A 24,476-nucleotide genomic window follows, 5' to 3' on the forward strand; every position below is an offset into this window, starting at 1 on the left:
AAAAAGAATTGAGAGACTGTGTATGGTACTAGTGGATTAGATGTGCATTTATTCTATTTTTAGCTTTACATAATATATAAAGGCATTGCCATTCAACAAAGTTCATGCATGCATTTTTAAGTATTTGAAAGTCTGTCATATTGAAAATGATGGGATTCATTTTGTATTGTTTCCTTGGGCAAGCTTATGCTAACGTGAGTAAGAGCTATGACAATTGTAAATACTGAATTACTGGACAAATGGGCTAAAATATATTTATAAGGCCTTTGCAAAGCAATTTCAGATGTGAATTTAAAAAGAAACAGAAAAAATGTTTAAATCCATTAAAGTTTAAACCCTATTTTTACCCTACTTTTCCTCCTAGGAAATTGTCTTTGAAAGTGATCTAAAAATAAGGAGAGAAAGCTTCTAGAATCATAGCTTAAGTGGTAGAATACCAGCCTACCAAGAGTGAGGCCCTGACTTCAAAACACCAGTATCCAAGCATAAATAAAGAAAAGAAAAAATAAGAGAAATAATGAGGAAAACATCTCAGTGTATAAAGGCAATGCTGAGAAAAAAAAAACTAAAAGAGGGGCTGGGGATATAGCCTAGTGGCAAGAGTGCCTGCCTCGGATACACGAGGCCCTAGGTTCGATTCCCCAGCACCACATATACAGAAAACGGCCAGAAGCGGCGCTGTGGCTCAAGTGGCAGAGTGCTAGCCTTGAGCAGGAAGAAGCCAGGGACAGTGCTCAGGCCCTGAGTCCAAGGCCCAGGACTGGCCAAAAAAAAAAAAAAAAAAAAAAAAAACTGAAAGAAATGTAGTCACCAGCAGAAATTAAATAATTATTGCTGAGTCATTTTATAAATCATTTGCTGTTATTTAAAAAGTGGTCCACAATATTGCATGATATGATAAATATTATTTATTACTAAATTTTGATATCAGATTATTAAACTATATAATAGCAATGATATTTGCCAGAATTTATTGAATTTATAGCATGTGTCACACATTGATACGAGCACTTTCCATATACTAAGGAATTTACTTTTCTCTGTTACAGGTAGCACAATGTTTGTGAGCTCAAGTTGTGAATTTAGCATTGATTAGCTCTCTAGTTGAAACAGTTACCCTGTTTCTTAATTTCTATGCTGATAAAATGGAGATGGCATTTTAAAAGATTTAAACATTGTATTTCTTCATGAAATGATGTTTGTGGATACAGATATACTTTATCTGCTTTAAACCTTATATTGTACTGCAGGTATCAAATAATATATGGTATCTTACTATGTGTATATCATTATATGTATATGTAAGTTTTAGGTTTTAGTCTCACATAAAAATTATGTTTGACACACTGAGATTTAACCTCACCCCAGTTAGCAAATAGTAGCCATGTATTTGTAATAGACTTTATTTCAAGTCCTTGGCTATGCTAATAAATGTAGATTTATGCTTCCCCTTCCCCCCCAGGAGAATAGAAAGCTAGTAAGTGAAGCAAGATTAAACTTATTATGAAAGAAACCTCTATGGTTAACTGATGATTAAAAAGAAGAAAAATGATTATTAAAAATAAGAAAAATGGGCTGGGGATATAGCCTAGTGGCAAGAGTGCCTGCCTCGGATACACGAGGCCCTAGGTTCGATTCCCCAGCACCACATATACAGAAAACGGCCAGAAGCGGCGCTGTGGCTCAAGTGGCAGAGTGCTAGCCTTGAGCGGGAAGAAGCCAGGGACAGTGCTCAGGCCCTGAGTCCAAGGCCCAGGACTGGCCAAAAAAAAAAAAAAAAAAAACCAAGAAAAATGCCGAAGCTGCAGACAAGAGATGAATCCTGGAGCAGGTAGATATGGATCTAGAATAACAGGTTTGCTTTTAAAACAAAGGTCTCTATCCTCTAGACAGAGCCTCCAGGTGACCCAGCTGAGTGGTTTGCAAGTGTGATTGATGATATGGAATTCTGTATACCTTTGAAGCAACATGATTTTGTCCTTCATTGCTTCAGGCAAAAAGAAATCTATTTCACCCCTGTTGAATCTGTGATTTGGCTTGATAAACAGAACGCAGTACAGATGACACTCTTAACTTCTGAGCATGGGAATTAAAAAGACTGTGGATCCCATTTAACCTTTTTTGGACATCTCAAAACACCATGCTGTGAGGACTAGTACAGCCTAGGAGAGGTTGAGAGTCCACATGGAGATCAGAAGCTTTGCTTGATGATTCCCACGGACTGTTTGGCATGTGAGATAAGCCATGTTGGCCCATCCAGGCTGTACCAGATGACTAAAGTCATTGTTTCCCTGGCAACAGGGGAAAACTACAATCCTTAAAACCCTGTGGAATTGTAAAGCAGTGTTATGATTTATATCTGATACATTATGTACATTTTATACATATTGATATGTGTTATATAGCAACAAGAAAGGAACAGGAAAGGTAGATAACATTTTAGCATTGTAGATTCTCTCTTTTTATGTCTCATATTTCATCTTTGAAATAGTATTATTTTGTCAGATTTTCAAAGAGAGCCACTAGGATTCTGGTCATGGGCTGAGTAACATAAACTGACACAGGCTATTCAGGTCCCTCTAGCCAAGATGAGGTGAGTTATATCTGCTCAAGGAAGCTCAAGTCTGTGTTTGCATCAATAAAGACCGTTCCAGATAGATTTCATTATCAGAGTAGAATAAATGTAAGTGTGTAGAGGACAACTGACAAGCTGTATAATAGGTAAAAAGTTATTTCCTGAACACTACAGTAGTAAGAACATGACTGAATGATAAGGCAGAATGAAAGGGAGATTGTGGACTGCCTAGAGAATGTGTGGACACAGAGGAATAAGGGCTAAAACCAGAAGACGACAGGAAGTATGGACAGATAGAACACAAAATGTAACTTCCATGCACACTGGATCAGGGAAGTTGAGATTATATTTCATCTCTAGGATGATAGAAAGCACTTAGAAAAAAATGGAGGTAATTGGAAGCTGACCTTAGATGGCAAGTAGAACCATGTTCTACTGCATATTTGGGGATAAACAAAGACTGAAGCGTGAGAGTTCAGGAAGTGGTAGAGTGTGCTACTGGAGATTAAGACAGGAAGTCTGGGGGTTGGGACCAATAGTAGAAATGGATTAGCAGGATATAAAACAATTTTGTTTATTTTCCTAGGGGCTGTTTGCTCTGACAACAAGCATGTGGCTCTTCAAATTATATGTATCATACTGCTTTAATCCTAAGGAAGCTTCATTTTTTCCCAAGATGCATAAAAATAACTAGATCCAAGAAAAGCATCAGCAGAGGGTTTATGGAATTTCAGAAATCTCCAGTATTCCCAATCTCATTATGTTGCTCTACTTTTTGCCTCACAGAAGTAATCATTCCGTCCTATGATATAACCTACCTGTTTTTAAAGCTTATAATTTATTTTGTGTTCTTCCTTCCCCAGTAGAAAAAAAGCTCCATGAACAGTAAGATTTTGGTTGGAATTTTTGTTGCTGTTGTTGTTCACTCATATATACTTAGTGTAGATAACAATGCTAAATACAAAACATAGTATTTTGCATGTATTCTTTGAATGAATAAATGAATGTGTCAAATATCCCATGAAGCTGAATAAAGCTGATCTGGAAATTTTAGATCAGCAAGAAGTCTGAATTATGAAGTGTTTTTTTTTTCTTTTAGAGGTTGAATATTTTTCTTGCCCAGAAGGTCATACATGCCTTTGGCTGACATAGAAGGCATTTCCCTAGCTTGAGGTTCTAAGGAATCCTTGTTGTTCGAAGAAAAGAACTGGCTGCAAGTCAGAAGACCAGTTTCTTCATGTCCTGGCCTGTCACAGGATTGCTATATAAAACCTGTGTCAATTCACCTTCTCTCTGAGTCCTAGTTTCCTGTCTAGAAAATGGAGACAATGACAACAAATACCCACTGAAACCCACAGTGTCATGTGAAACATTGAGGCATGCTGCTTGATGAACTAGGAGTATTATTACCTTAAAACCTGATTCAGGTTGGCCTCATTACATTTTATTTCTAACAGAAGTACTTCATTTTGATATGGGCATTTTGCAACCATTTGTCTGTAGTTTAAGGGAATTAAACACTAGTATGGATTTTTACTATTGATCTCTAGAGAAAAACCTGACAAACTCAAGGGGTCACTGAAGTCTCCAAAGAGAGAGAAATACCTTTTCTGCATGAGCAGTTCCAATTAAAATAAAATATATCAAGCTGAGAATTTTTTTACAATTCATAATAGACATTCTTGACTCTGGGTGTGGTAACCCAGGCCTGCAATCCTAGCTTCATGGGAGGCCTTAAATAGGAAGAGCATGGCTCAAGGCCAACCCAAGCAAAAAGTTCATGAGACCCTAGCTGAATAATGAACCTAGGTGTGGTGGTGCATTCTTGTGGTCCCAGCTATATGGGAGGTCATAGGTAGGAGGAACATAGTCCAGACCTATGTTAAAAATGACCTAGAGAAAAAAAAAAAGGGAGGTGGGAAGTACTGGAGGTGTGGCTCAATTGCTTGCTTAGTAAGCACAAAGCACTGAGTTCAAACCTCAGTACTATCCCCACCGTAAAGTAATTATTATTACCATTATTACATGTCTTTGACGAGCTGCTGATCTCTGATGTCCTTACTTTATATTCATGCTATTTCCCCTTTATTAGATAGTTTCCTGGAAAAAAGTTCTTGACATCTAATAAAAGAGTCAACCAAAGTCACTTTCAGAGTGACACACACCCCATCAGTCAAATTTTTCAAAAAAATATAAATAGACTAGGTGTTCAATCATCTTAGAGAATGAAACCAGAACAGTAACTACCCCTGCCCTACACCAGCTCCCATTAGCTGAAGTGATGATTTTGGTCATGAAAGGCAGAAAGGTGGAAATGGAGTGAGCCAAAAGAATGAGAAGTTTCAATTACAAAGTGGAATTTCAATTTAAAAAGGCATTAAAATCAACATTATGTTAAAAATCTATAGGACACAGTTTTATAAGTCTTATCTCCTTAAGCTTGAACTTGTTTTACTTTATTTTTTGTTTTGTTTTGCCAGTCCTGGGCCTTAAACTCAGGGCCTGAGCACTGTCCCTGGCTTCTTTTTGCTAAAGGCTAGCACTCTGCCACTTGAGCCACAATACCACTTCTGCCCATTTTCTATATATGTGGTGCTGAGGAATTGAACTTGGGGCTTCATGTATCCGAGGCAAGCACTCTTGCTACTGTAGGCCATATTCCCAGCCCTTGAACTTGTTTTATTTAAAAGACAAATGTGTTGGAAACATGACATCAGTCAATGAGCCATGAGTCCCCTTGTGTGGCAGGATGCAGTGAGCTCCAGGGAAAGACATGTGGAAAACATATGTACATTAGATTGAGGATTGAGTATGAATGGCAGTGCAACCTGAAAAATCTAGGTTGGGAGGACAAGCCCACTGAAGCCTCTAAAAAAGGTTGCTTGACATCAGTTAAAATTGGACACAAAAGGAGAAGGGCCAGCAAGGAGTAGGAAGTCCCCAACCACATCTTACGTTTGCCCATTTGCCTGACTGACTTTCCCATAACTTTGCCATGCTGATGACTATCCTGAGTCTGGAAGTCTGGAAGATGCTATGCCACGCTGAGAACATTTAAGTTTCTTCTCTTCAAAGCAAAATTATTAAACCAATTACACTCTGAATTCTTCTCAACCACTTTGCTATTACTTGGATGCCACAGTTCATGCTAACCATAAATGAACAAATCCTGATCTTAATCAGAGGTAGGCCATGTGCTGCTACCAAGAAAATGTGTGGTTTCTGAGGAAAAAAAAAAGTAAAGTAAATTACATTTCACAATAAACTCCTGGAAGGGAAAAGGGATAAGAATAGCTTTGCTCTGATGTTTTAATTCTTCCAAAAGAAGTAAAGCAATGCTTTTTAAAGCATAAAGACAAAACTTCTAATGGGCCAACAAATGCTCCTTCTTTAGACATACTACAGCCATGAGGTAAGATGTGTCAGCCTGATATTTTTTTAAAGTACCTTGGATAAACTTCTAAAAAATAGCAGTAAATATGATTTATAAAGATGCTCACCCTTAAAGAAAATTAAATAACAAAGTCCATGTTTCCCAAAGTATGTCAGTTACTTCACAGTGTATTTCTCAGTTTAAGTCTGTGTTTTATCTGGTTGTATAAACAAGTATAATATATCCAAACACCTTTCTACAATTTATTTTACATCACCAGTGCCTGGGTGTCTTTAGGTTAGGCTTGTACCATGTCATCCTCTAAAGGCTTGGCAATTTAGCTAGTAAAGACTGCTTGCTTACTAATTCAGTTAGTCACATCATTTGATTGCTCTGACTTTTCACAACTTTTCCATAGAGTCATTGTAGATATGGAACATCCAAATGGAACTAGGTGGCTGATATCTATGCACATTAAATATGCTTAGAAGCCCTCACACACATATTAATATGTAAAGTCTGGTACAAACAACAGTTACCAGAATGGTTATCAACAGTGACTTTTAAAGCAGGCCTAATAAAGGAAAAGGCCTGAGGTTGGCTTATGTTGGGGGGGGGGGGGAGTTAAAAAAACAAAAACCTGAGACTTATTTTTAACTCTAAGTAACAGCCTTTCTCTAGGATAGTATCTTTTAAAAAATAATTTTATGTCACTATTTTTCATTGATGCTAACAGATGTTCAACTAGATTCACTTACTTAGCCAAACTAAGTATATATTACATTTATCACCATTGGTTAAACTACTTTGTTAAATGGTAAATCATTTGTACATCTATTTAAAGGGAGTAAAACGATGTTGTTTCACAAATATGTATAAAATTCTGAATGCTTTAATACATTTTAGCTTCGTTCAGACAGACCATTAGAAACATTTTTCACAGCCTTATTCTTTTTTTTTTTACTGTCATTGTTCTCTGTCCTTTAGTTCATTTTCCTTTGTCTTAATTATCTTATGACAGTTCATGAATCTGTTTAGCAAGTTATCTTTATCCCCTGAAAATTCCTATTGCTTATGTTAAACTTCTATCATTTATGCACAGTTTGGGTTTTTTTGGTATGACCAGGCATGAGATGTCAGTTTATGGTCATTAAAGGAACTCATTAAAGGAACAGTCTGGGTTGTTAAAAAAAAAAAAAAAAAAAAAAAAAAAAAAAAAAAAAAGAGGACTTACTCTTATTGGCCAATGTAACTCTTGTTTCTTTCCTAACACTGGTCTGCTACCCCCACTCCCATCCCAGTCATCTACACCTTCACCTCGGAAACATGATTTGGGGGCAGAAATATATCATGATATAAAAACCTCCCTGGGGGCTGAATTCTCACTTCTCATTTCTTGGCCTTCTGTATCTTGAGAGGATAGAATTGGAGAAGTCAAAGGCTAGAAATCTCACACAAGGCTGGGAACTTAAAAATGAGACAGAGATTGAAGAGATCAAGTGTTTGCACTACAGTTGCTAGGAAGAGATATAAAACTTTTGCTTTACTAAGTCCCATTCAGATAATCAGATGCTGTCTGAACATAGTTAACTAAGATCAGAAAGAGAGGGCTTAAATGGGGGAAGTGGTTTATACTAAGAATGAAATGACAAAGGAAAATGAAATTTCATCAAGTTAACATATGACTACTTAAAAAAACAGACATGTAAGTAAGTGGTTTATCTCTAAAGCTTGCTATTTACAATATTTCTCTTTAGTTTATATATTTTTAGTAATTAGTGAAAGTGGATGTTTATATGTATTAATATGATGGGCAAATTTTTGAGAACAGTATATGATATAACTGAGCAATGCACGAAGCAGAGACCAGCAAGTCCGTACAGTATTCTCCCTGAAGCAGAGCTCACTGCATTGCATGACAGATGTAATTCCCATTAGGGTCTACTGTTTACAAGAATGATATTCATCTTTACCTATTCAACATAAAAAAAGAAACTGTGAATACATATCAATTCTAGCATAAACCTAGTGCTCAATATTCATACTCAGAAAAATGGAAGAACTCAAATCTTTGAAGGATTATTACCAAGTAACCAAGTCTAAATCATAAAGAAAATTACATAATTTGTGAAATTATAATTACTAGGCTGATAGGTTCCTGTTATCTGGTAGATATAGAGGCCTGTCTCTTTCTTTAGTATTATAACCAATGCGAAATGACTTTTCTTAGTTTGCAAACTAAGAAATGACTTGCCTGCATTTTCTAGAAAATATGATTCATCCCATTGAAGTTTCATTCATAAAACTATCTATAGCCACATAATAGTTTCCATTTACTTTGTAAAATATCCAAACAACAACAAAACCCAAACTCTTACCATTTTCCTTCTTCATTTTCATATTGTTGAACTGTGTATCCAAACATGTCCTCCACTGAACCCTTGAAACTCATTGAATTCTTCACATCAACATTGAAGGATTTGCAGACACCTAGAAGAACTTGGAGAAACAAAGGCCAGTTACACAAAGTTAAAGTCCATTGTGCTTTGAATTAGCGCATTTCGAATTAAGGCATTCTTGAGGATACAACTGAAAACTGATTTTATTTAAAATAAGAGCAGGGGCTGGAGATATGGCCTAGTGGCAAGAGTGCTCGCCTTGTATACAAGAAGCCCTGGGTTCATTTCTCCAGCACCACATATACAGAATACGGCCAGAAGTGATGCTGTGGCTCAAGTGGCAGAGTGCTAGCCTTGAGCAAAAAAAAAAAAAAAAAAAAAAAAAAAAAAAACGAAGCCAGGGAAATGCTCAAACCCTGAGTCCAAGCCCCAGGATTGGCAAAAAAAATTAATTAATTAATTAATTAATTAATTAAGAGCAATGAAACTCAAAGGATGAACATTTTAAAACTTCTGACATTAACTGTATTGTTAATTGAAAAGTCAAAAAATATGTATGCTAACAGTGAAACAAAACTCCTTGGCAATTTAGTGTCTGTACCATTTCCAGAAGTAAAAACCTCAAGACTGTGTGGGAAAGAGTCACAGAAACTCATGACTAATAGAGTTACAACAAGTTTCCTAGCAGTTACCCTTTCTGTAAATCATGGCCATCAGAAATTATAAACAGCTTCATTTCCCCATTTTAACTGTAAAGGACCTACGCAGTTGCCTTTAAGACCTGATGAGAACAATCTTTCTCCTTGCTCCTTCCAAAGGGGAAGGCAAAGCAGGCTGTTTCTACCTACATGGCTTCCTGTGTCTACATGAGCTATATTTTCCTTCCCTTCCTGAATCAAGCAGGAGTGGAAGTTTTTACTAGATGTTGAAGCCCCTTTATAATGTGGAGATGCTGATTACCTCTCAGGTTGCTTCTGAGATCAAATTAGATGACGCATCTGAAAGTTTGTCCAATGCTTGCCACATGCTATGCATTCAATGAAAGCTAATCATGTTTGGTTTCATTGTAGAACAGACAGTAGAAATCCTTTCATAAATGAGATTGTCACATTAAAATGTTATGATATGAGGACTCAAACCCTCAGATAGGTGGTGCCAAATTCTTTATTTCATCCTGGTTTTTAAAGTTGACTTTCCATAATACTCCCTCTTAAACATAACGAATTTTTCTAAAGAGCATGATCTTATAAAAATGTGACACATCCTAAAGTTATCTTCAGTTGAACTTTTAGCAATATCCTTGGCTCCCACCCACACATGTGATGCCAGTAACAGTAATTTTGAGGTTCAAAAATATCTTCAGATACTTCCAAATTGTTCTGGAATTGGCCCTTATCTAAAAACAGTTGTTCAATGATAAGGACGAGAACAAAATTAACAAACAAAAGGAGGCTGGGCACCAACTATGGCTCAAAGAATGGCAGCTTCTGAAAACTCAGGTCATGCTGAGACATCCTGAACGAGCATCTCTAGCCTGGTGAGGGGCTCACAGGATCTGAGGCTTTAGACATAAAGGAAAAAAATAACTTTTTTTTGACAAATTCAATTTTATTCTCTGGAATGATGTTTCCAGCACATCATATATCATCCTTAGTAAATGCCTTCTCAATGGCCACTTTTCATACCCCTTCTACTGAAGACTAAAAACTTTTGAGTTCCTTTTTGGGCCTATTTATTTTACATATTGTATGGAATGTGCGGGGTGTGTTGCTTAATTTTAAAACTTCCTGTCCTTAGAATTCTACAGGCACGGTTCCCTAAGTGATTGTAAATCAGTTTCTTTCATGTTTTCTGAGGCACCAAGAAGGCAAAAGCACAGGAGATGACATTTGAAAAATAGTTTACATCTTGTTCTTTTGATTTAAAGGAATGATTAAACTGTAAAAGCAGCTTCCCCTAACTTTTGGTTCAATGTTCATTTTATTATACTATTTCCTTGGAATGCTATGTACCAGAATAAAAGCAAAACCATGCTTATACTCGACCAAAGCAAAAAATAATAATTTTAAAAATCAAAATCATAAAACAAAACAAAGCTAATGGTGTTGGCTTAAGGAGCAACACTGGGAAAGATTAGAAAAAATAATGAGGAATAAATCCTAGACTATAACCTTCTATGTGAAAAGTAAATATTTATTTTACATGTACCAGCAAGAGAAACATTCAGTTACTAATAATTAGATCGTATACTTTTCATCATTCCTCATATGTTTTATCCCATTAAACTTGTTGACACCCTAGAATTAAATTCCATTCTTACCACCATTATGTGATGGGAAGAGAGGAGTTTAGAAATACCAAGAATAGGATTCTATAATATATAGCATTAATCACCATTTTCATTGATTCAGCATTTATATATCCTAGGTCTAAAACTGGAAAGACTAATAAAAGATAACACAGGGATGCTGTTAGAAGAAATGCCCATGTAATGAATTAGAGTTAGCTTATGTCATTCTATCTCCTCAGTGGCAAATCTGAGTAGAAAGATGATCTTCACTGGCAATGGCAATGGACTGAAAATTAGTGAAAAGTTGCCTAAGGAGAGATGACATGGTTACAGATCTCAGATCAAGCTTGAGGGACTTCAGTTGAAGCATATTTTTAGGTGGTAAAAAATTAAAAATGTCTGTTCCTCTTCAAAACATGTGCCACAAATATTAGTCAAAAGTGCAAAAGGAAGATGAGATTTATATTGAAGGGTACCTGCTGCAAAATAAGTCATTTTGTGTGTGCAATTTCTTCTCACCAGGATGAAATGTATGTGTAAGACAGCCAAATGAGAGAAACAGGGATATGATATATACTCTAGGGGCATTTTCTGCTTTGCAGACAAATGGGAATTCAATTAATACACTGTTGGTGGAAATGTAAACTTGTTTAACTACTCTGGGAAGCAGTATAAAGGTTTCTCAAAAAGCTAAGTATAGAACTACCCTATCACCCAGCAATTACCCTCCTAGGCATTTATCCAACAGAACATAAACAAGGTTAAAGTAAAGCCACCAACACAACCATGTTCATTGCAGCGATATTCACCATAGACAAGGCATGGAATCAGCCCAGATGCCGCTCAGTAGATAAATGGATCAAGAAAATATGGTATATATACACAGAGGATTTTTACTCATCCATTAGGAAAATGATATTGTATCATTTATAAGGAAATGGAAAGATTTGGAAAAAAATATATTAAGTGAAGTAAGGCAGACCCAGAGAAAGAAATATTTCACGATTTCCCTCATTTGTGGTAGATAGAATATGCCTATAAATCTACAAGTAAGCACACTAGGCAATACGCAAGTGGTTACAAATGAATTTACTGATTAGAACTAGGAAACTGAAAGGGATACCAAAATCGAGAGACACAGGGTAAAAAGACAAACGACTACAAAATCAATACTTGCAAAACTGTTTGGTGTAAATCAACTGAACAACTTATGGGGAGAAAGGGAAAGGGGGAGAGGAGAGGGGGGAATGAGGGAGGAGGTAATAAACAGTACAAGAAATGTATCCAATGCCTAACGTATGAAACTGGAACCTCTCTGTACATCAATTTGACAATAAAAATTTAAAAAAAAAACAACAAACAAATGAATTTACTGAAGTATGACAGATTCTATGGAGAGCTTAAACTAGTCTAGAAAGACTAGTCAAAGCCCAACAAATCAGAAGACATGGGCACATGCAAGAGAGGGTGGTACCACTGGGACAGGAAAGATGGAGGAAGGGGAAAGAATACAGTCAAGAATTCATTGCATATCCCATTATAATTAAGAAAAGTAAGGGAAGGAGTGGGCCAAAGGTAGATGAGAATGTTGAAGGGGTTGAAACTGATCAAAATGTGTTATATTCATGCTTTATTAAATGGCATCTCCTTTATACAACTATTTAAAGATAATAACAAATTTTAAATGTTCTTATAAATAGTGATATTGAGTTGTTCAGTAGCCTGTGGAGACTAGGCAGAGCAGCAGTCATAGATGTGTTGTGGTGTGTGTGTGTGTGTGTGTGTGTGTGTGTGTGTGTGTGTGTGTGAAGAAATAGAAGCTCAGAGAAGTTGAGTGCTTACCTAAGGCCAGACTGCATTAATGACAGGAAGGAGTTCAACAATGGTCTTCTGAAAGTCATTGACTTTCTGTAATTGAAGCACTATTCAGTTGGTCAGATTAATAACACAAATAATAAACCAGTTCAATACAACCCTCAAAAGGCCCCTGGCAGCCATGAATTGCCTGTAAGGACTGCCTTGGAGTTTGAGGGAAGAGCTAGTAAAAAAATGAATGAGTGTCAGAATCTTAGCCACATTTAACTGTGGATTATGGTGAAAATCATGCCTTTCTCCTTAGATCCTTGAGTTCTAGGAAGAGTCACTGTAGCCTACTTGCTTGCTTGTTTCATAAAGAAAGGAGTCAATCCTATTCTAGCAATATCCAGTTAGAAATATTTAAATTCTGAGCCTCAGGCCAGAAAGTGTCAAATAAATAAATGTTGACAAGGGAGAAATACTAATATGTCATTGCCTTCTTTAATAACTTGCTAGAAAAAGAAATCATATAATTATCATAATGTTTGATCCAACAAATGAAAGATACAAGGTTAAGGGAGAAAATAGATATTAACTGCATTTTGTATAGGGAATGAGCCCTTTTCAAATAAATAAATCTCTTGATGGTATAGGAAGAAAGTGATCTTGGGAGATATACGAACCAGCTAATTCTATAAATATAATCAAAACTTTACCCGAGACATGTGTTAGACAACGGAAGCATAGTCACAATGCAATGATGCTCTGGCTCCCACAGAGCTTGCAGCCTTGTTAGAAAGTACTAGAGCAGCTAGTGGCTCACACCTGTACTCTCAGATACTCAGGAATTTGAGATCTAAGGACCATGGTACAAAGCCAGGAAAGGCCAGGAGAGCTTATCCCCAAATTAAAAATCAGAAAACGGCAGAAGTGGTATTGTGTCTCAAGTGGCAGAGAGATAGCTTTGAGCAAAAAGCTGCTCAGGGACAGTGCCCAGGCCTAGAGTTCAAGCCCCAGGACTCGAAAAATATAAATAAAGTACCAGAGGTGTTCTCACCAAAACAGCCTCTATTTATCCTGTTTAAAATGAGCTCACCGGTGACATGCAGGCTGCTGCTACAAATACAAATCATTCATTACAGTATATGAACTCTTAATGAATGATTTAATGGAATCCATAGGTAAAACCCAGAGTTAATTCACCATCTTGCAGTTGAGATTTTCTTCAAAGGGTCTGTTTATCTTAATCTGATGAGTATTTAATCTTAGAAACTGATATAGATGTGACACAGATGTACTGAAATTCCCTACTTCTGAACATGGCTATAATGAAGTATGTATGTATAAAAAATTAACGACACAATGTTAGACCTTCCAAGTGGAGAGGTTAGCCAAGGAAGAGGGCTGTATATAACAGCTACTTTTGTAAGTAGCTCCCTTGGATTTTCAACTCAGTTCCTGAATACCACTCTGGATCTGATCCAGCATCCAGCAGTCTTCTTTCACTCCTCTAGCATTTTACTCCTGGCTAGCTTGTTGCAAGAATTACAAGTCTATGCCAAGGACAAGATAATTCAGTGACCCTTTCTACTCTAGTATATTCAGGCTATGATACTTAACCCACAATCTGAGCATCTGAGAATATGAGAGCACAGCTGTGGTGCAGAGAGCAGAGCCTCTCTATGCCTGAGCCCATGCATCTCGCGCCCAATACCTTCTGGTGTTCATGCTAGCTCACACACATATAAACACACAAGGTTCTTTAAGCTCATTACATGGAATAATGTGATCCTGTAATTTATGGATTTTTTTCTTTTAAGATTTGATAACAAACATTCAATTTTGAGGCAGTCTAAGGGAATGGAAGTATCTATAGAGGGAGTTCAAGTTTGAAATCAGGATCTGGTACTTGGGCCACATCTCTTCCAGCCCTATTGCTTTTAGTTATTTTTCTGTGGTCTTCCTACCTATGCCTCCTGCTTAGATGAAATTACAGATATGTGCCATTATACCCAATTTATTTTATGAGATAGGTTCTGCTTTTTTATTGGACTTCCCTTGAGGTCCAGTCTTCCTAATTTTTGGTCCCGAAGGGCTGGAATTACTGGAATAAACCATCATGCCCAGCTTAAGAAAAATATTTTAATGATAAGCCAATAAAAGTTGAAAGCTCTTCTCTCTACTTTGCAATAGGTAACAAAACACTTTTACTATAACAGAGTTTTTATTATATGTGGGTCTTAAATATCAGTTAGTTTATTCTTAATAGGTTAAGTAAATAGATCTCAATTTTGATTTAAAAAGACTGGGAGTATAACTGAATCTGAACCAAAACACTATATTACTGTATAATTCTAATTTATTTGAACAGTGAGATGACTGATTTTATAGCATTTAAATTGTGAGAAAGAGAACTCAAAACTCTCCAGTAATAAAGGTATAGGAAATAAAGAAGGAAAATAAAACCATAATAGAGCCTAGACTAAATAGGATAGAATAAACGTAAGCCAACATAACCTCAAATATAGGATATCCATATTTGCTGCAAGAAATAATATATCTATTTCAGTGTTTCCTACAGAGACAACTGGAACTTCCCTTTACAGTGACATAAAAAGAAAATCTGGCTCAATAAATCCCACCATCCAGAGTGCTTTCATCAGAAATGATGTCATATGTCAGCATGATATTTACCTCCTTCAGCCAGGCTACAGAAGCCAAGTGAAATAAACATTTTCAGTTCATTCTGTGAAGCTGCTTTGTAACTGCAGCTTGTAGGGAATGAACAGTTTTGGCTTTACTTCTAGAGTCCTGTGTGCCTACAGTTGTTAATAAATTGTGTTTAAGCTTCAAAGTGAGTGTGTGTGCATGCATATATTTGAATACAGTTAGATGGGAAGTAGGCATGAAAGCAAAGTCTTGGCACGTAGTTGGTGTTTCATACAAGTTTGTTCAGTGGAACAAGGTATATTAGAAAAATAAGGATTGTCAGTACAGCAGCCATCCTGGCTAGAACTGTCCCCATTCCTATGTGCAAATGCATAATGTTAAATTCCATCAGAATGTTTGCCAATCATCCTTGGTTAAAAATTCCCCTTGAGGGGCTGGGAATATGGCCTAGTGGTAAAGTGCTCACCTCGTATACATGAAGTCCTGAGTTCAATTCCCCAGCAACACATATATAGAAAACGGCCAGAAGTGGCACTGTGGCTCAAGTGGCAGAGTGCTAGCCTTGAGCAAAAAGAAGCCAGGGATAGTGCTCAGGCCCCAAGTTCAAGCCCCAGGACTGGCAACAAAAACAAAGCCAAACAAAAATTCCCCTTGAAAATGTTTCTATTTGAGTATTTTTTCCAAGATGAGTATTTTTCCTCGTAGTGTCTACAAATGTCTGCTCACTGCCCATGTCCTCCCACTCCTCATGATTTCAGCTCTGCCAGTGCCATTCACACTGTCCCCACTCTTGTCAGAAATTTTCCATCAGTCTCAGAGCTCACCCCCCTCCACCCTGTCAGCTTCATCTTCTAGGTCTGTGTTTTAGAGGATATAAAAGCTGCCGAACCTCAGGAGTCCCTGCATCCTACTGTGGAAACACAACTCATGCATTTGTGTGCACAACATGAGCCTTGGACTCTGTTCTGCAGCTGCCTTGGCATCCTCAGAGCTGAACTCATTATTTCTGCACCACGCAGCATGAGCACTGCATATGGAAAGGCCCATTACACTTCAAAACAAAGCAGGGTGGCATCCCAGCCAAACGTTTATTCAGAAATAGGAGCTATGCAATCTTAGGATATGGAAAAACTCAAATAACCGTTGTTGCTAGAATGCCTCCAATGAATTTTATTAATTTACATATTTTACGTATAATATCTCCTCAGGGGTGTGTGTGTGTGTGTGTGTGTGTGTGTGTGTGTGTGTGTGTGTGTGTATGACAGTAAGACAGTGACAATCTTAAAGCTATTTATATTATTAGGAACCACGGGTACTTCTGAGGGTCAGAAGAGGGAAGAGGTAATAAACAGGAATAAAAATTATTTTCAATTCACATAGAAGTCTTGACTTGTAATTTCAAGTTGCAGCAGCTAAGAGATTCCATTATTGATTCTCTTCATCATTTTTGTGTGACTTGGGAGTAGATTTTTGCAAGTCATACATACATATGTCCAAGTAAGTAAATTAAGGGAAGGCACAGCTACAAAACTATCCTGTTGTGTTTATGGAAATTAGGAAATGGAATTGCCTTTCTTTAACTTTTGCTTTCTTGATTCACAAAACTACCTGTTATGCTTATTAACAAAAATATGGTCAGAACCAGCAATATTTCTGGCTTATGGATTTCCCTGAGAAAACTATGTAAGTTAATAAAAATTATTGAAATGAATCTGTTAATAAAGGGACATTTATTTATTAATAGTGCACATTTTACTTTATTTACTAATAGACTTGTTTAGCCCTCAATAGTACATCTATCCAAACTTTTTCTGATTTAACACTTGGACTGTCATTATTAGCACTAATAAATTAATTTTAAATTCTTGAATCTAACATAATAAAGTCTGGTACAATCTCTGGCAATATACAAGAACCCAAACTCACATCCATCAGGAAACTGTTCATCTTACAATTTTAACTAGGAATTTCATATTCTAAATACGAAGAAGTATCATTATTGATTCATCTATACCTTTGAACAGGCTATTTTTTGTCTGTGTAGATCAATGCTGTCCCTAAGAACACACTGCCACTTAGTCTAATATGACTCTGTATAATTTTTCTTCCACCCCAGCTACTTATTACAGTAATTTTCCATTATATCATTTACTACCAAACATTTTCTTCATTCAAAAGATTTTTGGTATTTCTGCTCAACTTCAAACTTGTCCAGAGTATCAAGAGGAAATAACGTAGGCCAAATGAACATGATTTGTTGTTCACCTGAAAACATTTGGGAAATAAATCAGAAAGTATTTAAAGGGCTTAGGGTCTGTTTATGGGAAATGAAGCAAAGTCTCAGTAGCCTGGAATGTTGAAATAATTCAGAAGGCCAGGGCCTTTAGAATGATATTTCCTTCCTAGAGGAAAACCATACCTTTATGATGCTTTCTTTTCTGTTTTGAGATAAATCTAAAGTTTGTTTCTTAGTGATGATTGTTGCTAAGACCATGATCATCTTTTAGCACTTAAAAACATTAGTTGAACAGTAACATCCTTGGGTCTAAACTCTATTCCTATCTGGTAGCATCATCTTTTACATTCTTTCCATTATCCCACTTGAGTGTCTTGAAATGGAAGTAAATACAGATGTTACAGTCAATATCCTCAAGAATGGCAGCCAATATTTTCCTTAAAAGGAAGCATTCTGATGCTCAGAATCTCAGCACTAGTTACTAAGCACTTGTTATATAAAGGATCTTAAATTCAAGGTAGACCCTACCTCTGACCTGGGAAAAGGATAAGGAGAATGGAGTCCAAAAGGAGAAAAAAATGTGGCTCATATTTGTAGGTTTAGAGGAAAATGCTTACTTTCTAATACAGTGGTTCCTTCCATGAAGGAAGGATATCATTAATTGTAGCACTCCTGATCTAATGATTCTGTAAGAACGAACTGGTGAGTAGGCCAGACTTTTATTTATTTTGTTAGAAATGAATCTGGTTGCATAAAAAATGCTTTTTGCCCCCTCCTGAGCTAGACTGTGATCTGGTGCTGAAGAATAAGGCAGCCTAGTTTAGGGTTCAATATAAGTTTCACTTCTTATCTTTGTCCCATTCTGATTCAATTATATCCTGGTTGGCTCTGACTATGCATGAAGAAGAGATCTGCTTATTATTAGACTTTCTCTAAAATCACCATGAAGTTTAATTTCTTATGAAAAACAAAGTTTTAAGAAAATGGGTACATTTCACAAAGCTGGGTAGTGGATTATTCAGACTTGTTATATTAATCTTCATACTTTCATTGTTGGCTTGTATTGTTTTATATAAATATGCTTTATATAAATATATGCTTTATATAAATATGCTTTAAATAAATATATAAATATGTGATTACCATTGCCATTTGAAGATGAGTTGACATCTTGCTTTTCTCTAATACTTCTTTTACTTTCATTTAACTCGCCGTATGTTATAATGGTTTTGACCCTGAATCAGAATAAGCACAACTTCCTTCTTGTTTATTTGAAATGAAAGAAGACAAAAATAAGATGACTTGAATGGATGGTCTCTGTTATTATGTTCTGTTTCTTATTCTCTACAGTCTCAATATTATTAGGCATTCTGATAGCAAGGAAAGGGGGAAGCAGCTGAAGGTTGAGTAGGCATAATCAGAAAAAGAAAGAGATACAGGAAGGCAAAGTGAAAACAGACTGGCAGAAATCCAGACAAGAATAGATTATACACAATAGAATTCTATGCTTCCATCAGAAAGAATGACATTGTCCCATTTGTAAGGAAATGAAAGGACCTGGAAAAAATTATACTATGTGATAAGCTAGACCCAAAGAAACATAGGTTGCACTGTATCCCTCATTTGTAATAACAAGAATGTGCCTATAAGTCCACAAACAAACCCAATAGACAGTGAAAGACAACTAATTACACCTGGAATTATTAATTAATCAGTAATGTTGGAAGGGGAAAATCTGGGAGAGAATGAGGGAGAGGGCGAGACTGTCCAACGGGAAATGCACTCATTACCTGAATCGTATAACTGTAACCCTTCTGTACATCAGCTTTACAATAACATTTTTTTTTGCCAGTCTTGGGGCTTGAACTCAAGGCCTGAGCACTGTCCCTGGCTTCTTTTTGCTCAAGGCTAGCACTCTGCCACTTGAGCCACAGAACCACTTCTGGCTTTTTCTATATATGTGGTGCTGAGGAATCGAACCCAGAGCTTCATGTATACGAGTTGAGCACTCTACCACTAGGTCACATTCCCAGCCCTACAATAACATTTTTAAAGAGTATATTTCATTGGAGCTGTTACTTCACATTCACATTTGGATATGCATCACTATGTGTCAAACATCCAGGGCAAAAATAGCCGAAGATAAAATTGATGCTGTAATTACTTAAATTTCACTGTCTCCTTAAACAAACGTACTGCAACAAATTCTTTCCATAAGTCCTGCAGTTTTTCAGTGGTTTCTTATGTCAAATCCTAGTTCCATGCTTGTTAGTCTGGATAGAACATTGCTTGTTCAGAGACTGCCAGACATTAAAAAAATTTTTTTTAAACTCAGACACCCATAATTCTTTAGTTGGAGAAACATTTAAGAAATAAGAAAGTAAGCTGGCCACTACTATATCTTGAACACTAAGCATTCAGGGAACTGCCAAAAGAAATACATCATCACTCAATTTAGAATTTCTCAACTTGTTCCAAGTCAATTAAATATCTATTTCCAAGAATATAAAGAAAATATAAACACACAAAGATAAAAGTAAGTAATGCCAAGGAGCTGTTACTATTATTAGAAAAGATCATTAGGATATGGCAAGATTTATGCAGATAAATGAGAAAGTATAATGAACAATATTCCTCAAAAATTGCAATTTTGCAAAACGTTCTGACTGACTTTAATAATTTCCCACTATTTTATGTATTACAGAATCGCTGCCTACTTTTTCACGTGTGTGTGTGTGTGTGTGTGTGTGTGTGTGTGTGTGCCAATTCTGGGGCATGAGCTCAAGACTTGGGCACGGTCTCTGAGCTTTTCTGCTCAATGCCAGCACACCACCACTTGAGCCACAAGTCCACTTATGGATTTTTTGGTAGTTAATTGGAGATAAGAGTCTCATGGCATTTCCTGCCTGTGTTGACTTTGTACAGAGATCCTCAAATCGTAGCCTTCTGAATAGCTAGGATTACAGGCATGAGCCACCAGCATCCAGCTATTTGTGCTTTTTTTAAGGGCATAAATTAGCACAATGGAACCAATGGAAACTTTTGACCATGAAAACTAAATGAATTTCCTTTTTTAAAACTCACTCACACACACACACACACACACACACACACACACACACACGAGTATCTATGAATTCCTTTCTGTTGTCAAATGGGTATTTTTAAAAACACGTATCTGGTGGGTACAATACTGTTCTGTTCTTGGATAACTCCACAGCATCCAATAAATGCTATCTTCTTCCATAAAGGGCAATGTTAATCCTGTTAAAATGATGCTTCATTCCCCATTTCCAATCTCATCACTACAACTGACTAAGACTGTCAAGTGATGGATACTCCCTAATATTAGCAGTTCCCCTAACCATCTTGAAGATTGTCTGTAGTCTTAAAAAGTTCTCTACTCTTCTTTAAATAGCTTTCTTTACCTTTCAGTGTGGCCATATCTTCATTTTTAAAGGCCATATTATCCTCCTTAACTCCCTCCACGGAATAGTCATTCGTTCTCTTTGTTCCTATAGAACTTTTACACAGTTGTCATCTTGTGCAATATATAATGCTGTATTCCAGATAGCAAGTTGTACCGTTGTTCTTTCAACTATGTAATGTTAGGAACTAATATTCATCCTCAATGCCTAGCACAATGCCTAGCATATGACCAAGGTAGTTTAACTCTTCATACCATTTATTCCTTCTCATTGGTCATAAATATTTACATTATTTTTAGAGGTAATACATATGTCTGGGAAACAATGTGTAGATATGTGTAACTACGACTTAAGTATTTGCCTATGAAAGGGAAAAGGAAATGTATAAGACATTCAAGATGATTCTTAGGCAGATAATTTATCTGAGAAGTTTGCCTTTTTGCCCTCTGCTTTCTCTTTTCTTTTTCTTTTTTTTTTTGTGTGTAACAGAACATTAGAGATGGTAAAATTTAACTTTTTTATTGTCAAAGTAATATACAAAGGGTTACAGTTAAATACGTAAGGAAGTAAGCATATTTTTTTCTTTTTTTTTTTTTTTTAGCCTTCAGTATTTCTTTTTTTTCCTTTTTACCTTTTTATTGTCAAAGTGAAGTACAGAGGGGTTACACTTTCATATGTAAGGCAGTGAGTATATTTGTTCAACTTGCTACCTCCTCTCTTATTTTTCCCCTGCCTCCCTCTCCCCATTTCCCTCTCCCCTCCGTGAGTTGTTTACACCAAATGGTTTTGTAAGTATTGCTTTTGGAATGGTTTGTCTTTTTATCCTTTGTTTATTGATTTGGGTATTTCCTTTCCCTTCCCTAGTTCTAATATATGTATTTATAGTATCCAGGGTACTAAGATCAGATACAGTGATAGCAGGGGTAAAACCACAGGAAGCAAATGTGAGAGAAAAAAAAGGAAAAAAAGGTACGGTTTCACATGGCATGTTGAAAATAATTACAACATGGAGTTCATTTCACTTAGCATCATCTTCTGTGTTCATAAGGGCATAGGTATTGCCATTTCTTCAATTATGAACTAGATAACAGCTGGAGCTCACTATAGATTGTATTATATCCTTTCCAAATTAATATGTTTTAGCCCTCACTCCTAAAGAAATGGCCTTTTTCAAATACAGCTGTTAGGTCAGTAGAGTTAAATAAAGTTACAAGGTTGACCTAATCCTACAAAGCTGTTGTCCTTCTAAGAAGAGGAAGAAACACTACTGTTTCTCTCTCTCTCTCTTCCTCCTTTTCTTTCTCCTCCTCCTGCTCCTCTACTGCAGAGAAGAGACGATATGATAAGATGAAAAGGTGCCATCTACAAGCCAGAGGAGGAACCCTTGCCAGAAACCAGATACCTTAATCTTGTATTTTTTTGTTCCCAGAACAGTGAAAAAACTTTGTTCTTTAATTACCTGTTATTCTTCCAATGAAGCCTAAGAAAAAAATAATATGAGTAACAGTTGGACTCTGAAGTGAACTCAAACAGATGTAATGGGTTGCGTGATAGCAGAGGGAGACACACTAACTTGGGGTTACCATGATAGCAGAGATGCTGTACCAGCTCTCAAATGCCTTCACGGTCGCTTCTTTCCTGGTAGGTTATGTTTTATGGCTCTTATTGCTTAAAAGTTACACAAAGTAATGGATTTGTTAGTTTCAGTGAAACCTAATCTTAATGTATTCACTAGCATATAAATGTTCAATATAATTGGTTGAAGGAATGGCTGAATATATTATAAAAATACTATTTGGAGGTGGCGGGGGGCGGGGGCAGGAGAATCCTGGATCTTGAACTCAGGGAAAATACTACCCTTTTAAGTCTGCAGTTGTATGGTACTTTTTCAAAAATTTCTCTCTTCGTTTTCTTTTTGTTTCCAATGGGACATTTCAACTAAACTTAATACACCTCTTTTTTAGGTAGCTAAATCACAAATACAAGCCACATTTTTTATTTAGATACATATTTCTCAGAACAAGTTAAAGTTTATCTTTAAAAATGGTACTCCTAAATAGACTTGCAGCAAATTCACCTTGGTTTAAACTATCGATTTACGATTATATAAAGGAAAAGCCTTTAATATGAATAAAAAATAACCTAGGATATGTATCATTAGTTGACATGGAATAAGCTTTCAAAAAACTCTTTAACTCTAGCAAGAGCAGAGCAGTAAAAGAAAATGGGATAATTTAAGAGAAAAGTAAAATATCTAGGATATGTGTATGTATGAAACATTTTTGAGAACACATTTTGCCACATGCTTTATATGGAGCTCATAATGGATCACATGATATGAGGGTTTTAAAAGAGCTATAGAGTTGTAGCTTATCAAAATATATGGATAATTAAGTGGCATTGGACTTGAATATTCTTGTGAGGTAACCATCAGGATCTTAAGGTTTCAGCCATTTTACTGTCTTTTCAAAGAAAACAACTGCTATCTATTTATTTCACACACAGGTAACCAATTTCACAGCTTTTTCCTTCTATCCTGTGTTAGTCGTAGGGCCAGAACTCAGGGCCTGGGCACTATACCTCGGCATCTTTGCTGAAGGTGATCTACAACTTGATCCATAACTCCACTTTTACTTTTTGGAAGTTGATTGGAGATAAGACTCTCATGGACTTTCCTGCCTGGGCTGATTTTGAATCTCCGGTCTCAGCCTCCTAAGTAGCTAGGTTTACAGGCATGAGTCACTGACACCTGACAATTCACAGCTTTGGAAGTCCTAACAAGAAGAAATACCAGTCCTTTGCTTCAAAAATAAGAAAAACAAAATGTGATCAGACTAAATCACATAAATATTGTTTAGGTATTTCTGCAAGAATGAAAAGGTTATTTTTAATACCTAGAATACTTCTCAGCATTCTATATGTTGACAAACATATATTTGATATTCTCATAATAGTGTTTATTTTCTATATTAACATGGCATATAGATTCTTTGTTTATCTATTATAATTCCTGCAAGAGAAATACATGACTATAGGCTTAATAAAATACTAGGTTTAGAAGAATCTACCTAGAATGCATCATAACATTTGACTGGTTCTTGATCAAGAATCTTTTATTTGCAAATTATATGATATCATTCCTACTAGTTAATTATATTAAGCAATTACATTTCAATACAGCTAGTATCTACCTTCTTGTGGTATATCCATTACAACCAAGAGTTTAGAATGTATAGCCATGTTTTTAAGTGGCATTGCCACCCAGGGTAAAAATGAGCATCAGATGGTGCAAGAATGAGTATCAGATATCAAAAAACCATCTAGTTTCCCAACCTTCATGCCATTTTTTATTTGTTCCAGGTCATCAGTCAGAATACTCAACCATGTGATCCTAGGTTGGTATTTTGACCTGGGCTCCTGTCCTGGAGGAGAGATCTTGACACCGGAGGATTATGGACTGAGATGACTGTGATTCTTGTGCATAATCAGGTTTGTGAGAGAATGAGATCAAGAACAGGGGGAGAAAAAATACTAACAAACAGAAGGAAACTGAGGATGTCTTAGCCCAATGATAGGATTCTATACAGCTGCTGATTGCTGATGGCAGGAAGGAGGATGGGGAAGAATGAGGCAAAGAGGACAAGAAAATAGACAGCTACAACTAGACTCAGTAGTTCCTTACTACTCATTTTCTCCAAGCTATTCAAA

General features: G+C 36.3%; 1 protein-coding gene across 1 annotated transcript in view; it reads right to left on the minus strand.

The window, feature by feature from the left end:
- Itga1 (integrin subunit alpha 1) overlaps positions 1-24,476 on the minus strand; it is a 139,790-nt gene that overhangs the window by 74,505 nt on the left and 40,809 nt on the right. The window contains exon 2 of the mRNA XM_048368185.1: positions 8,327-8,447. Within this exon, the coding sequence (XP_048224142.1) occupies positions 8,327-8,447 (121 nt within the window). The remainder of the gene's footprint in view (positions 1-8,326; positions 8,448-24,476) is intronic.

This window comes from Perognathus longimembris, chromosome 19 (genome assembly GCF_023159225.1).
Source record: "Perognathus longimembris pacificus isolate PPM17 chromosome 19, ASM2315922v1, whole genome shotgun sequence".
Taxonomy (NCBI): domain Eukaryota; kingdom Metazoa; phylum Chordata; class Mammalia; order Rodentia; family Heteromyidae; genus Perognathus; species Perognathus longimembris.